The 16,037-nt window shown below is 34.7% G+C and overlaps 2 protein-coding genes across 8 annotated transcripts in view; one reads left to right on the top strand and one right to left on the bottom strand.

Annotated features, from left to right (window-relative positions):
- CERKL (ceramide kinase like) overlaps positions 1–15,853 on the top strand; it is a 133,874-nt gene extending 118,021 nt beyond the window's left edge. For 4 of the 6 annotated variants that reach the window (XM_085000023.1, XM_021075444.2, XM_021075443.2 and 1 more), the window contains 8 exons: positions 380–454; positions 1,226–1,403; positions 1,483–1,542; positions 2,299–2,321; positions 2,418–2,526; positions 5,483–5,579; positions 11,151–11,329; positions 12,148–14,741. In XM_085000023.1, coding sequence (XP_084856149.1) covers positions 380–454; positions 1,226–1,403; positions 1,483–1,542; positions 2,299–2,321; positions 2,418–2,526; positions 5,483–5,579; positions 11,151–11,329; positions 12,148–12,229 — 803 coding nt within the window. In that variant the 3' untranslated portion in view covers positions 12,230–14,741. Of the gene's footprint in view, positions 1–379; positions 455–1,225; positions 1,404–1,482; positions 1,543–2,298; positions 2,322–2,417; positions 2,527–5,482; positions 5,580–11,150; positions 11,330–12,147 lie in introns of all 6 variants that reach the window. The other 2 variants (XR_014829867.1, XR_014829866.1) reach the window with 1 other exon arrangement.
- Positions 11,478–16,037, bottom strand: part of ITGA4 (integrin subunit alpha 4) — a 253,762-nt gene continuing 249,202 nt past the window's right edge. For both annotated transcript variants that reach the window (XM_085000022.1, XM_085000021.1), the window contains 2 exons: positions 15,507–15,626; positions 11,478–15,028 (listed from right to left, as the gene is read on the bottom strand). In XM_085000022.1, the coding sequence (XP_084856148.1) occupies positions 14,930–15,028; positions 15,507–15,626 (219 nt within the window). In that variant the 3' untranslated portion in view covers positions 11,478–14,929. The remainder of the gene's footprint in view (positions 15,029–15,506; positions 15,627–16,037) is intronic.

The raw sequence follows: 16,037 nt of genomic DNA, 5'->3' as shown, positions 1-16,037 counted from the left end.
TTTATGCATTTGTCTCTGCTTTCCAGAGCCATCCTTCTGCTGTTGGTGCTCATTTTCGTAAAGAAGTTAGACACCTTTTCATTAAAGTTGGATGGAGCAGACTTTGATATAGCTGGCATTTTTTTTTTTTTTCAGGTAGAAAATAGACATCCATGAAGGAAGAAGCTGTGAGCAAGTAGATACCATAAATTGTTTCCTAATTTTTAAGTTACTTAAATAATTCAGTAACCCTTTGATGTATACCTATGATGTAAATAAGAACTTATAAACTTCCATTTAAGTTTTCATTTGAACAGTATGTGGTGACATCTCTATAAAGAGCAAATGATTAATTTAGAATGTTTGCTACACTGATCATGTTTTAAAATTGCTTTGACAGGATCTACTAATGTATTGGCACATTCTCTCCATGGAATCCCTCACGTGGTAACTGCAACTTTGCACATTATAATGGGTAAGAATTCTTCCAAAGAATTTGTGCTTTATAAGGAAGCTTCTATTTATAAAAGGAAGGCTATTTTATTTCTGTCAAACTTGTCTAAGTTTCTTTGCCTCTCAAAACTGAGAAATGTTTGACTAAAAACCAAATCAGCAAAGCTTCACCATTTGAACTACTTATCTTTTCAGAATATAGGTGTTATAACGAGAAGTAAGTGAAGTTCTGTTATAGTTTTGATAGAAAAAAATATAATGATATTCAAGATCACAATTTAATAGCCAGGTCAAGAAAATCCATGCATAATGTTTAAATATGTAAGATACTGTTTGTACCAAAACTCTAGGAATAGTTATTAAAAGGAAAAAAAAAAAAAAAAAGGACAAGAAAAAAAATTCAGCCAGTGTACTTCCAATAGAACTTTTATTATCTCAACTGATGTAAAGCATATAAGCTCAAATAAATGCAATGCAAAACTACTGTTATCTGAGTTTACCTCGCACACATACTTCAACTTCTTTAACCATGTTTTATTTAAAATAGCAGTAAGCCACAAACTTTACTGCTTTGTGTTTCTTCTCTTAATACCTGAAAAAGTTACAAATGGCAATTGCAGCAGTTGTAGGTAAAGAGAGTTGAAGAGAAAGCAAAATATTTATTATGGTAGAAAGTAGCCTTACATTTTCTTCTTCTTCTCTAAGTAAATAAATATGCTCCACCATATTTGCCATTTTGACAACTGGCTCTACTGTATTTACTGACTGACTAATATTCAATGTAATATTCAAGGGCATATACAACCGGTTGATGTCTGCACCTTTAGCACCACTGGCAAGTTTATTCGCTTTGGGTTCTCAGCCATGTTTGGCTTTGGTGGAAGAGCTTTGGCCCTGGCAGAGAAATACCGATGGATGTCCCCTAACCAACGGATGGATTTTGCTATCATTAAGACACTGGCAAAACTTAAGTAAATCTTTTTTTCTTAAATCCATGATTTCTTATCTCAGAGTCAATGACTGCTAATAACACATTTTGTTTTGTTTTAGACCAGAGGACTGTGAAATATCATTTTTACCATTTAATAGCTCTCAGGATTTAGAAGAAAGGTAAGTTAAAAGCTCAGAATAAAACATGCATCTATACCTTTTTTAAAAGCATAAAACAGTTTTTTTTTCCGTTTTTGTTTTTTAATGGCCACACTTGCAGCATGTGGAAGTTTTCAGTCCAGGAACTGAATCTGAGCCAAAGCTGTGACCTATGCTGCAGCTACAGCAACACTGGATCCTTTAACTCACTGAACTGGGCTGGGTAAAACAGCTTGATATAAATAATTTGTTAGACTTGTGATCTTTGGTTTTTACTCTCATATTAGTGAAGAATATAGAATCATGGAGTCCTACAGATTCTATTAGGGCATGTAATTTGGCACCTTTCTTCAAAACAACTATTCACCCCATCATCCATTCATCCATCCATCCGTCCATACATACATACATCTACTTATCCATCCATCTATCCATCCAACTGCTATTTATGGGATGCCTGATGTACACCAGATACTTTTGGATACAATGAGCCTAAACACAGACAAACATAATCAATAGTATCTACCCTCATGAGAATTTCTGGTGTGGCAAGAAAATAATATTCAAAGCCACACAAAGTAAGTGCTGTAGTGTTTAAAAAAAAAATTGAAAACCATTGTCTGATGAATCAACAAATAATGCAGTAACAGAATTGTTCACATATTTTTACTTACTGTCTAATGTATAGAATGTTGGGTTCTCCAATCTTCTCATGATTAATAAATGCTAATTTTTTTGTATGATGTGTTTTTGTTTCTTTGTTTTGTTTTCTCTTAGGGCAGAGGGATCTCCCAAATCTGGTGAGTCTGAAATTATCTCCTTGGGAACTGAGCCAGGCTCTATTGATATTTTTGCTCTGGTGAGGGAATGTAACTGATCCCTTCCATTGCCTTTAGACTATAATGATAAGTGGCAAATGATCCAGGGTCGGTTCTTGAATGTCAGCATTATGGCAATTCCGTGCCTATGTTCAGTGGCACCTAGAGGCTTGGCACCTAATACCAGGTTAGTAAGAATTTTTATCGAATCTTTGATACTTCTCTATAAACCAAATTTATCTATCAGAATACCCTGCTAACTCTTGGCTGTCTAGATTATTATCAAGAGGTAGTCTCTCTTTGACTGTATAATATTAGCAACTGTAAAGGATTTTTCATCAGAGTAGGCTTAGACAACTGTTATACTGGAAAAATTATCAGAAAGTTACTCAGAATTTTTAGTATGACTGAAGTTTTATTGACATGATTTTATTGTGTTATTTTATGTCAACTTTGATTGCTTTATTATGTTTATTTAGCAGTCACTGAGAACATTATGTTTAATTCTGTTGTTTCTTAGGGGGTTTCTTCTTCCAGTTTTAGTGCAGATATAACCATCCATAGCATGAAGATTGTGTGTGTGTGTTGCCTTTAATCAGAGGAAACATTTTATTTTAGTGTGAATAGTGGTGCATATGAACTACTGCCCACATTTTCATGAGATATTTTATGTATCATTTTATCCACAAGCTTCAGGTATTCCATTGCTCTCACATCCTTTTCATGTAGTTGTCTGTTATTGGGCTGAAAATACTTCTCTCACATTCCTATAGAGCATAGAGGAAGGGGTCTTAAATGGTGTATAGTATCATCACATCTAGATTGTCCCCAGAAATGGAATCAAAGAATGGCTTATGTACATACTCTGGCACTTTATAACATGATTTTCATGTTATGATTTATAACATGATCTTCATGTTATGATTTTCATGTCATATAACATGATTTCATGATTAGTTTCAATTCCCCCACATATTATTTAACCAGAAGTATTAACAATTGGCATAGGAACCAATTTCAAATGTTTTCCTTGGCAATTGATATGAAGGTAAGAAAGAGGGAAATACCCAAAGTTAGAGAAGAAGAGAAACTGAAAATCAAATGTCAGGGTCCTCACTAATTATCTCCAATGCTGATGCTTGAAAGGAGCATTTTGAAGCTTGTGTGATTTAGAAATGGAGCCTGATTGCCTCCTCCCCATACCCTCAGAAATCCTAATGTAGTTGCCCCCATGAAAAGGGAAGACCTGGCTAGCTGACTAGGGCCATGGTCTCCAGGACTTGATGCAGTGCTGCTCTAACCTCGTGCTAACTCTGACCCTCATATTTGCTCAAAGACCTTCACAGGAGGTGATCTTGCTCTCCTGGGAGCAGTGGACTCATGCCTCCTTAAAAGCTGCTCCAGACATTTTGCAGCTGGCCTGGCATCTGCTGCTTACTCTCTGGGTTTAATCAGCATTGATGAACTTTTCAGAGAAGGATGATTTCTTCTGTGGATTATGGAAGTTCCTATTGTGGTGCAGTGGAAATGAATCCAACGAGTATCCATGAGTATGGATACTAGTCAGTCCCTGACCTCGCTCAGTGGGTCGAGGATCCAGCATTGCCATGAGCTGTGGAGTAGGTCACAGATATGGCTTGGATCCCATGTTGCTGTGGCATAGGCTGGCAGCTGCAGCTCTGATTTGATCCCTAGCTTGGGAACTTCCGTATGGCACAGGTGCGGCCCCAAAAAGCAAAAAACAAAACAAAACAAAAAACACAAAAAAACCTTCTTCTGTGGATTGTAATCAAACATGCTGGTTTTGCAAAGGAGTGAGCCCAGGTGACCAAGATATTCATAAATTTGTCTTTTGAATAATTCAGGAAAATGGTACAGGAGTTTCAGCTTTCAGCTTTATTTTTTTCACAAGAAAGTATTAGTTACTTCACATACCTCTGAGCAAATTGCTGATCAGAACTAATATTTTTCTGTTCGAGTTTTTCTAAGATAAAATGCATTTATACATGAAAAATATTTAGAACAATGCCAGGCACATAGCTAGCGTGTGTTCCAATTACTAAGTACTGAAAGGTAGACATATGAAATGCTTCTCATGTTTACCAGTAAAAGTTAAGTAACTGACAAAACAGTCAAGGACAGGTAAGACATAAATGTTCCATAACTATTTATTTCCAGTTGGGAAGAGGTGGCATGATGGGTAAAAGGAACACTGAACCTTGCATTAAGAGTTCTGGTTCCAGTGATCATTTTGTTTTTCTCTGTCTTTGAAACAATTACTTAGTCTTGGGGGCTTCTTTTTCTTTTACATAAATTGAGTGAATGACTGGTTAACCTCCAAAGCCCCTTACAGCTCTCACCTGACCTTCCATGTGATTTAAAGTGCTCTTTTTTATGTCATTGTTGTTGTTCTTGGAATAACTTTATATTTGCACTGAAATTGAGCCTAGAAGTCATTTGCACGTATTTCTGCAAACTGCCTTCTGAAACTAGACGCATCTGTGAGTGGCTTTTTTGCACTAAATCACACCTCTAAATTTGCAGTCTCTTAGATTGAACTGAACGGTTATGCAAGATTAAAATGTGCAGTCATTTAACTGAACATGTGTGGTAGCATTTGTTCACTCCAGTTCACCCATCCAAGGGCCACTTTGATTTATCTGGTTTCCTATGTCACTAGACCTGCCCATAAATAAATATCTAAACCACACTGTAGATTTTAAAGAGTGTTGAACTAGTTGTTAAACCATTTGTATTTATTAACTATTTTACAAGAATCTTTAAAAAAAATTCATGATTTCACATTTATAATCCCTAAGTAAATACATTGGATTTCAAATTATGTCTTGATATGTGAATAGGATTCATGCTGATTCATTTTTTAAAAAGCCCTTAATGTCAGAGCTTGCTGAGCAGGAAGTCAGCTGTTTAATAAAACTAATTTGAAAGGCCGTGTCAGTTAAAAAATAACACAGCAAGGTATGATTTAAGAATTTTAGGTAAATTTAATGTGATGATGATTTATCTAGCATGCTTAAAACTTCTAGTAAAACTGTATGTGTTAGAAAGAATGAAAAGAGAGTAATTTCTGATGCAATCTCCTATGAAACTTCTTAATGTTCAATACAAATATTTAATTTCAGATTAAATAATGGAAGTATGGCTCTTATAATTGCACGAAACACTTCTCGGCCAGAATTTATAAAACACCTGAAAAGATATACAAGTGTTAAAAATCAGGTACAGTAGTAAATCATTTGTGTTACTTGTGTGCAAAGCAATTAATCATGGGGAGAGAGAAGCTGGCAGAGCTGACAAGTCCTGCCTTGTAAGAAGGCTTTATTTTCTTCTGAATGCATTAATCTTTATTTTTTTTCTATGTTTTCTTCAAATTTTGAAAAGTATCCACCAGTATTAATATAGATTGGCCATTTTTGAATTATGGGTTGGAAGTTACATACATTTTATGTATGTGTGTGCAAAGAGAAAATAGAACATGTAGTGTTACATTGAAATGAGAAGTAAATTCAGGATAAAGTTACTTGGTTGGTCTTCAGAATGAAAAGTAGTGGAATCTGAAATCTTTAGCCTTCTTGATTTTATGGCAGCAAACCTCTGGTCTAAAGTTATGACCTCTGGATTTTCCTAATATTTGGTTTAGATCTGCCTGCTTAATATTGATTGGAACAGGTTTGTAGGAATATATTTTCTTTTCTTTTTTTTAGGGCTGCACCTGTAGCATATGGAAGTTCCCAAGCTGGGGGTTGAATTGGAGCTGTAGCTGCTGGTTACAGAAACGCGGGATCAGAGATGCGTCTGTGACCTACACTACAGTTCACAGCAACTCCGGATCCTAACCCACTGACCAAGGCTAGGGATTGAATCTGCATCCTCATAGATGCTAGTAAGATTCCTTTTTCCTGAGCCATGACAGGAACTCCTGGAATATATTTTCAAATACACCACTTTTATCAGACATTATTTTATTTTAAACTTAGAAGGTGTGGTGGAATTTGTGGAGATCGATACAATTATATTTCCACTTAGGGGATTTATTTTAAAGAGAAGCAGTAACTATTATAAGCCGTATTCTTTTGGCAGATATTTTGAGCCAGTTATTAGGGAGCTGATCCAGAAATATGTGAATTTCTGAAATTATGAGTCTTGAAGTACATAGTATGCTTGTAAAACCCTGTTGTCTCATACCTTCTTAAAGGTATAAAACTGTGCCTGGATGTATTTGGGGGAGAACAGGTGGTGGGAGGAGAGCAAATCCAGCCAGTGACCAGCAGCTGTATTGTGCTTACACAGTTATCCATTATAAAGGTCTCAGTTTTTACCTCATTGTAACTTTAAACTTTCTCAAGGCAGTCCTCATGAAGTCTCAGTTCTCTCCTGTCTACAACACTATTTGATCAGTTTCTATTGATCAACCAACTGAATGAAATGTTTAGGAAGTCAGAACATAAAGAAGTAGATATCCTCCTATGTTCCTTAAATAGAAATCTCAAAGGAGCCTATAGATAAAAGCATAAATAATGTAGGTTGTGAGCTTAAGTAATACAGTGATTTATTGATTTTTAAAGGAATGTGTGCCTTTTCAAATGTTAATTAGTTTTGTTTGCAACTTTATTTTTCTTAATCAGAAAGCAGTACATGTACAGTGGTTTTTTTTTCTACATCAGAAAATAGAAACAAAATGGTAACATACAAAGTGCTCCAAATTCTGTGTTCCACGAGATGTCATTACCTTGATATAAACATTTCCTAATCTTTTTCTATTAAATGAATATGAGAACTTAAAGGAGTAGTAACCTCAAGGCCCTTACCCTGAGAAGCTGTATATTTATTTTAGAGAGGTATGTTTGCCCAAATTATTTAGGGAAATTCTCTTTTGGAATTGCTTAAAGGGGCAAATATCTTAGGTAATTTTTATAAATATCTTTTTTTTTCAATATGAAAATAGCTTTCTTCTGATTTTAAAAATAGCTGCTTACTATAAAAAGCAAGACAAAGACATGAATATCTTGGGAAAATAATTGTTTTTTTCAAAAGGAGACCAGGTTATGCAAGATATAACATTTTTTTTCATATGCTCAACCAGTCATATCTTGCTTTTTGTTTAAAAAAACCCCAAAAAACAAAGCTATTACCTCTATGTTTGTGTGTGTGTGTGTGTGTATTTGTGTTTGTGTGTGGTTCATCAGGCTTAACTGATTGACTTAGGTCTTTCCATAATTCAAGTCCATGCTATTACTCTGTAATTTTTTGCAAAGAAATTTTAAAACGTTTTGTATAATTTTGTATATTAAAATAATTGGATTGATTCTCAAAGTGACTACTTTCAAGCAATATTAGATATGTTTGTTAAAAAATTATAGACATATGTATACACAAATACATGTGTCTGTGTCCTTCATGATGACATGTTAAAAATGTAAAGTTAAATACATTATGTAATACTGTAAAGACCAGCTAAATGTATGATGATATAATCTAATGTCTAAAGAGCAGTTCTGGTACCCAGAGGGAAATGCAGCACTGCAGCCTAAGAAGAGCAACAATCTAGGTCTCCCCATCATCTTTACCAGGTTGAACTGAATGTTCATATATATGAACAACTGTAGAACATACTGAAAACCATCATTTGTAGGTGACTCATCTTGCCTTCCCCATCTCTGTGTAAAATGGATGGAAGGTAAAAATTACTCTTCAAGTCCTTTCAGTTCCATCCTTAGCTGGTCTTTGCTTTCTCTATTCATACATTTCTGCATTCTCTTTGACCATCATTTTTTTAGTAGAGGGTTTAGAACCCTTAAATGTTAGTGCTTCCCCAGGGATTTGTTTGCAGCTTTATCTTCTCATGATACCTTTCCCTGGGTGATCTCATTGCCTCCCATGGCTTGAACCACTCTCTGAACTTTGCACACTACCAAAGGCTCTCTCTTCTCTGCAAGACCACTGTGCCTTCCTGTGTGCCCACACAGATCTTGAGTTCAGCATGTCCACTGCTTATCTTGTCACCTTTTCCCCTGATGATGTTCCTTCTGTGCTTCCCTACACAGAGCAATGGTGTCACTCTTTACCCATCCTGGAGTTACTCTGGAGCCCTCTCCCTCCCTCATTCTTCACACCTAGTCTACCAGTTAATTCAAACCCTATTCCCTTCTTGCTTACAGTAGCCATCTCCTGGTCTTCCTTTTTTTCTGGTCTTGTTTCTGTTTCCTTCTGGAGGGATTTTCCTAAAACACATACCTAATCAATCTTCTTAATTTTTCAAGTCTTTCTCATTGTTATCAAGGCAACATCTAATTTCCTCAGTGTGGAATGCATCTGGTCCTTTGTAGTCTAGCCCTTGCCTGTGTTAGAGCCTTACCTCTTGCCATCCTCCACCAGATTTCCTGTTTTGGTCATTGTGTCAGTTCTCTAGGATTGGCATAACAAATACCACAAACTTGGTGGCTTAAGCAATAGAATTTTTTTTTTTTTCACAGTTATGGAAGCTAGAAGTCTGAGACAGATTTGGTAGGTTTGGTTTCTCCCAAGGCCTCTCTGCTCAGCTTACAGATGGCTGCCTTCTGGCTATGTCCTCATTTGGTCTTTTCTCTTTGCATGTATATTCCCGGGGTCTCTGTGTGTGTTCCAGTTTCCTCCTCTTATAAGAACGCCAGTAATATTGGATTAGGGCCTACCCTAAAAAACCTCACTTAACTTAATCACCCTTGCAAAGACTTTATCTCCAAGTGTGGTTTCATTCTCAGGTACAGGGAATTAGAACTGCAGCATATAAATTGGCGAGAGGGACCACAGTTCAGCCCATCACACTACATATGTCTACGTTTTTAAATCCAATATAGGCACTTATGTATTCTGAAAAGTAAATGCCCAAATTCCAGTCCTGTGCATTAACATCATATTATGCTTGATCATGACATATCTCTGTACTCTTGAAAACGAAGTTTCCTCTCTCCAGCACTTTTTTCTTTGCCTCCAGTCTAATTCTTCTGTGCAGTTTAAGATTCAGCTTAAGAGGACAGCTCACCCACTGTCCTGAGCCTGTTTGCCTCTTCTCATTTCTCTGTGCTTACATCATCATGGCACTTAGATGTATCACAACTTTGTTTACCTCTCTTCCTCACATGTGATATCAAGCTCTTGGCTTTCCTCAAGTCCCATCTTACAACATCTGTGGCTTTGTATGTAATGAATATGTGTGGGTGGATGGATGGAGCTTCATTTTGTCAAGTGTGCATGGGAAAACTGATGGTGTAAGATAACAGAATTCCTGGTGCTGGCCAACACTTCCTGATGTCCCTTGGCTTCAGCTGCATCGCTTTAGTCTCTGACCCTGAATTGCATCACAGTCTCCATTTTTTAGAATGATTTTTATTTTTTCCATTATAGGTGGTTTACAGTTTTCTATTAATTTTCTATGATACAGCAAAGTGACCCAGTCACACATATACACACACACACATTCTTTTTCTCACATTATCCTCCATCATGCTCTATCACAAGTCCTTGAGTGTCTTCACATGGCATTCTCCTCTCTTATAAGGGCATCAGTCATTTTGGATTAGGGCTTACCATAATAACCTCATCTTACCTTGATACCTCAGCCAAGGCCCTATTTCCAAATGAGGTGACACTCACATGTAGTGAGAGGTAGGACTTCTAGAGATCTTTTTCGAACATAATTTAACCCATAACAGCCAGTGATCACTCACTCATTTAAAACGCATTATTTTTCAAATGAAATTTTTTGAAAATTTTACAAGTGCACAGTGTGAAGGGTAGCCTCAAGGCCTTACACCCAATATGGAGATTCTTATGGAGTGACTGTTGGGCAGCTTCAGAGAGAGCCTTGCTCGGGGCCTGCCAACTCTGTACTCAGGATAGCTGGTGCTATCAGGTAACCCAGTATAATCCACCATGAAACCCAGTGCCTCATTCAGTATTAACCGTAAAAACAGCTGGACCTTGGTTTTCTACCTATGTAAAATAAGGGTAATGGGGAAAATATAAGTTATCTGTCACTTTTAAAATTCTGGTCTTAATCGATGTCTTAATGGAAAAGAAGAGGAGAAACATGGAGATAATATATTTGGAATAAACCTCATGCCATTTGTCTGGAAACTGAAATAAATGAGTAGTTGTACATTTCTACTAAAAATTGTTTATCTTTTCTTGGTTATTTCAGAGAATACATATTTTTCACCATAGTTTCCTTAGGCAAATACAAAAAATTGAAATTTGAAGGTTACTTTGCACAATTCTTTAGTGGTTGGTAAACAAACACAATTTTTTTGCAACTTGTGCCCATCTTCAAAACAAGGATGAGGTAGGCAAATACCTGTAAAAATCATAGTGGATGGACTTTTTCTTTTCACATTCATAAATTTAGTTCTTCCTAATTAAATCCCAAATGTGAAATTTATTCTAGTGTTTGCTTTACATCAGCTAAACTAGTTGACAATAATCAAGTCAGCGGATTATATAAATCTTCTATATCAACAGACCAGTGTAAAAGATTTTGTCTTTAATTGGAAATTATTGTATGCAATTTCATAGCATATAATATTTATCATAAAACATGTTTTTCAGCTGCTAGATCTAAATGAGCTAGATCTAAAAGGGGCTCCTTCTTCCAAAGAATTTGGAACTAATTAGTTTCAAAGCTATAAAAACATCAGTGTGCACATTGATATTTACTAGCAAGTGAGATCAGAGTGAACTTTCCTAATTTGCATTACTGTTAGGGATAAAGCAATTACTGAGATTACTTGCATTTATTTCTTCTGTTTTTTTTAGTTCAATTTTCCATTTGTTGAAACTTACACTGTTGAAGAAGTAAAAGTTCACCCAAGGAGTAACATCAGTGGACACAATCCAGAGGAAGAGGATGGACCATATGAAACTACTTCAGGAAACAGTTTCCCTTGGAATGTAGACGGTGATTTAATGGAAGTTGCATCTGAGGTTCATGTTAGGTAAGTCTAATTATTTCACCACCTTATATATCTACCGGTAGACACAAAACTTATAGTGGAAGCCACCTTATTATAACTATCAAAACAGATGGTTGGCTAATTTTTTTAAACTGGTAAATCAGGGAAGCATAAAAAGATGAATGTATAATTTTGATAAAGTATAACTTTGTATTTACTCACCAGTTGTTACATAGAACCACTTATGAGTCTCTACATTGGCGTTCTGAATTACAGTTCTTCATAAAATATACAGACAATGTGTATCCACAATTTCCATTCTGAAGTTTTTAAAATGAATTAAGATCTTAAACCTTGTGAAGCTGTCTCAGTAACAGATGGTTACAATTTAATCCCCCAATCTTTTAAAATTTCCTTTTGCTCACAACAAACACTAAAACACTTGGTGTTTAGCAGTTTGCTTTTATAAAGTCTTTACAAAGCATACTTTACACAAGAACAGTTTTACATATTATTTATTAACAAGGGCAACTAGTTATAAACAGGCTTGGGAACATGCAGACTCATGATTGGTCAGTATTCTGACTCAGGCAGTAGAAGTGTGCAAGGGCTCCCTGAGAAGCCTGCTGGATGGGAGCTTTCTATAGGTACAATTAGCTGGGCTTCACAGTAATTACTGCTGATTTATCAGGCCCTGCATTTTTTTCTACCTGGCTCCTCTGCAATGAATGTATGTTTGTTGGCTGTCATTAGATTTGTATTTGATATTATGTACCATATTCAATAGGTTTTATGTGTAAAAGATAACGGAATGATAGGTCGATAAAATAATGTCATGTGTATTACTATATTCTTTACAGAGTACACCCAAGACTTATCAATCTTTATGGAGGAAGGATAGAAGAAATGAATGATTCCAAAGTAACCTGTAATTGTTTATAAGAGGAATATGTAGAATTTTAATATAAGGGATATTGTCATGTTTTAAACAGATATTTTGCTAAGGAAAAAATCTCAAAGAATTTTAAACTTGCTATTTTTGATGTTACTAAAAATTAGCTTCCAGGTTTTTAAAAAAACATAAAAAAATTAAATTCTGCTTTTGGATGGTATTTAGTGGAATGGAAGGTAAGCATTTAAAATACTTGAAATGTAAACATGATATAGCAATATTTAACCTACATAATTGAACAGTGAAATGATTTGGATTCTTTTTTTTTCTGGATTTGAGTCCATTAGTTCAGTGTTAAATTTCCTGTAGCTCTTGCAAACAGACCACAGAGTTCACATAAGAACGTCCTGATATCCTGATGAGGCACCTAATCCAGCGAGACTGAATTTCAAAATTGCACAGCTCAGAGATGACCTAAATGTTTTTTAGTACAGACATAGTACTATTTTTCTCAAAATCTTTCTAATACCTAGACTACTTGCCAAAAACAAAAGGAAAAAGACGGGTAATTTTACAGTACCACAACTTAAAATTCTGTAGCAGTCTCTGAGAGTTTTGAGATTCATAATATACATAATCTTAAAATATGCAAAATATCTGGTCTGAATCTGGCCCAAAAGGGAGCTGTGTTCTTGTTCCTGAAAATGTAATCATAGCACACTGCTTTCAATATATGCAGTACTACCTAAAATGCTATTATTTCTAATAGGAAAGAACGAAATTAAAATTTTTTCAGGGATCATCCTTGAGAAAGCAATTCTAAATTTGGATTTTATTTTCCACCAGTGATCCTAGGCATTTTCGTGAAAGAACTACTTGTTTTTTTTTTTTTTTCCCCATAGTAAAAACACCCAAAAATATCTTTTTCTCAAAAAAGAGTTCTTTACAATTTAATTTCTATTGGTACACACCAAGTTAAGGACTATTCATGCTCATTGTAATTGCATTTTGCTGCTCAAACACCTTCATAAATTTCTGTGCATTTCTCATTCTCCAGCCACCACATTGGGAATGGATAGGTTATAGGAATTAAGCAGTCTGAGGAAGACAACTGTTGGCAGGGACCTTGTATAAAGAAATCCTTCTCCATAGTAGTAAAGACTGCCCTCTAACTTTTCTATTTGGTCACTTCCCTTAATGGATTTTGAAAATCTGGCTGCAACCATCATATAAAGACAGATATAGGGGCAAATCAGATGAAATTATATTCCATAATGATCAGCCTTTAGTTCATATGCATGAATAGATATTACAAAATTTGACTGTATTTGCAAGTGAGAAGGCATTTAAAGATAAATTATTTTAGATCCAGAAAGAAACTACTTCATTATAAAAAAAACTAACATCAACAAAAAATATTTCACTTATCACTAAAAAAAATGGACATTTTGATGTCATATTTTCATTAGATACAAGCTAAATCTCTATTTTTCAGTTTACAGTTAATTTTGTGAATTTTGTTTCTCTATTTCCATTCAGAAGAGAATGTTCTTATATTCCTGGTGAAAACATGTTTTATACTTATATTTGAGGAGAAAAGAGGAACATCCAAATAAGAATTTGTCTATTTGCTTGACAGTCGGCATTTTAAACAGTTTCTAATTTGTGTGAAATATTGGCTCACAATATCGTCTCTGCAGGGCTCGGATTGTTAAAAATCTTTAGTAAGGTACAGTTTTCACATTTTATATATATCAGTGTATTTATCTTTCAAATATCAGCTGAAGTGCAACATTCAATCTGTGTTAGAATATAAATTAGAATTCTTAAGGACTGTTGTTTTTATAAACAAAAAATGTGACTAAAGATGGATTTTTAACATTTACTCTTCAGTAACCTTCCCTTGAAAAAATGGTGTTCTAGAAGGACTAGTGGATTTATACCTATATAAACAGTTTTTTTGGAAAAACATATGTATATTTATATACAGAAAGAAAAATCATGGCTATATAAACAGTAATTATCTATAAGTCACCCCATTAAGCTCAAACCAGTGTATAAATAGTCTGAAGTTTGCTAATCAGGTCCAGTAATATTTATAGACTGCTGAATAAATGGTTGATGTTTATCAAGGCCCCTAGGAAATATATTACAAATCAACACCTTTAAAGATAAAATCTGCTTTAAAATGATGATAGCTCTCTTCTAGTTACTAGAAAATTTGGAAACAGCTCTTTGAAAAAACTGTTATTTCTAGAGAACATATTCCAAACAAATCTCAAAGATCTATTAGAAATGAGTCATTACCTATTCAGTGGAATTTATTTTACTGTAGCAAGCACATAAGGTAAATAATGCTTCTTTTAAAGAACTGATACTTCAAGTCATCTCCAGTTGAGTTGTTTGTTTCCTCAACATAATTTTAATTCAGATGCTCTTTCATTTCAAGATACCTTCAAGGGATTACTTATCTTGAATAAACTGAATGCTTTAGTGTTTTTTTTCCTACCCATTTCAGAGCTGAAAGATCATCTTTGGATATATTAAAATATTACCTTTGCAGTTATTTTCTCTTAAAGACTAATCATTGCTTGGATTTTTCATTTGCATTAAGACATAGTATATCACAAAGTTATGAGTAAAAAATGTACATAGAAGTCTGAGAAAAATTCATGGTTGCTTGTAAACAATATCTAAAATTTTAGTATAACCTGAGTCTGTTATTAATTCTCTCAATTTGAAAGAAGTCTTCAGTCATCTTTATCACTCTTACTGTTAATATAACTCCAACTGTCTCTTCTGTTTTCTTCTTGTAGGATAGATTTGTACTGTCTTTTGAAGAAGCCAGCCTGAAAATAGCATTGCATAATCACTAGTGTATAGTTTATAAACATACTACAGTCAACACCAGTTGTAGGCAGTAAAAATTAGTTGGAAATACTGGGTTAAAGAGTATTGTTTTGTTGTTACTGTAGGACTTAGTGATTCACACACTCTCTCCAAAATTGACATAAAATTTCAACATAATGGGCAGTGTTTTTCAAATGCTTCTATAGCAAGACTTTTTCAAATCTAATGTTATAGTCTGAATGTTTGTTGAAATAAATTACCTCTAAGATGCCATATTTTTCTAGAAAGACTTTGGTACAGAAGTTAGGAGAAAAGATCAGGACTATATGTCCACTTAAAATTTAAAGAGTTAAATATTAAAAAATACTTAAAATATTAAAAAAATACTTAAATGCTTAAATCTAATGTGGGCATCACTAACTGGCTTTGACAAAATCATTTTCAGTGGTTTAACATTAGTAATTATTAAAGGCTTACCTTCCACATAACGTATGAAATCAATAAAAGTAAAATAAGTCCAAGTAGCAAGCTACTTAAAATAATCGCTATAGTGAAACTGCGTTTGGGTCTTTGATGATGTAGTCCTTCAAGTAGAACCTACATAAATTAATCAAAATAGATAGATGGTAACAAGGATCTATGGTATAACACAGGGTAATCTACTCAACACTAACAATCTGTATGGAAAAAGAATCTGAAAAAGCATGGATATATGTATCTGTACTACTGACTGACTTTGCTGTACATCTGAGACTAACACAACTTTCTAAGTAAACCATACTTTAATAAAATTTATTTAAAAATAAAAACAAAGCCCACCACTTGGAAAACATGCTTCTATTTCCTTTGAAGTCCCTCTACCATCCCCAATAGTTCTCCTGCTGGTCTAAAAAAACCATAGGAAAGACTGGTTCTCTTGTTTGGCAGAAACCAGGAGTGTAACAGGCTATATCCTTGATGCTTCCTACCAAAATCACCTCCTGAAAGAGCCTCCTGCAGAGAAATGGC

This window comes from Sus scrofa, chromosome 15 (genome assembly GCF_054392235.1).
Source record: "Sus scrofa isolate SSC_HxYL_T2T_F1_AM1 chromosome 15, Sscrofa_HxYL_maternal_Yorkshire_Landrace_v2.0, whole genome shotgun sequence".
In the NCBI taxonomy this organism is placed as follows: Eukaryota; Metazoa; Chordata; class Mammalia; order Artiodactyla; family Suidae; genus Sus; species Sus scrofa.
Note: the sequence above shows the minus strand (reverse complement) of the source record. Positions and strands in the feature narration are given on the sequence as shown.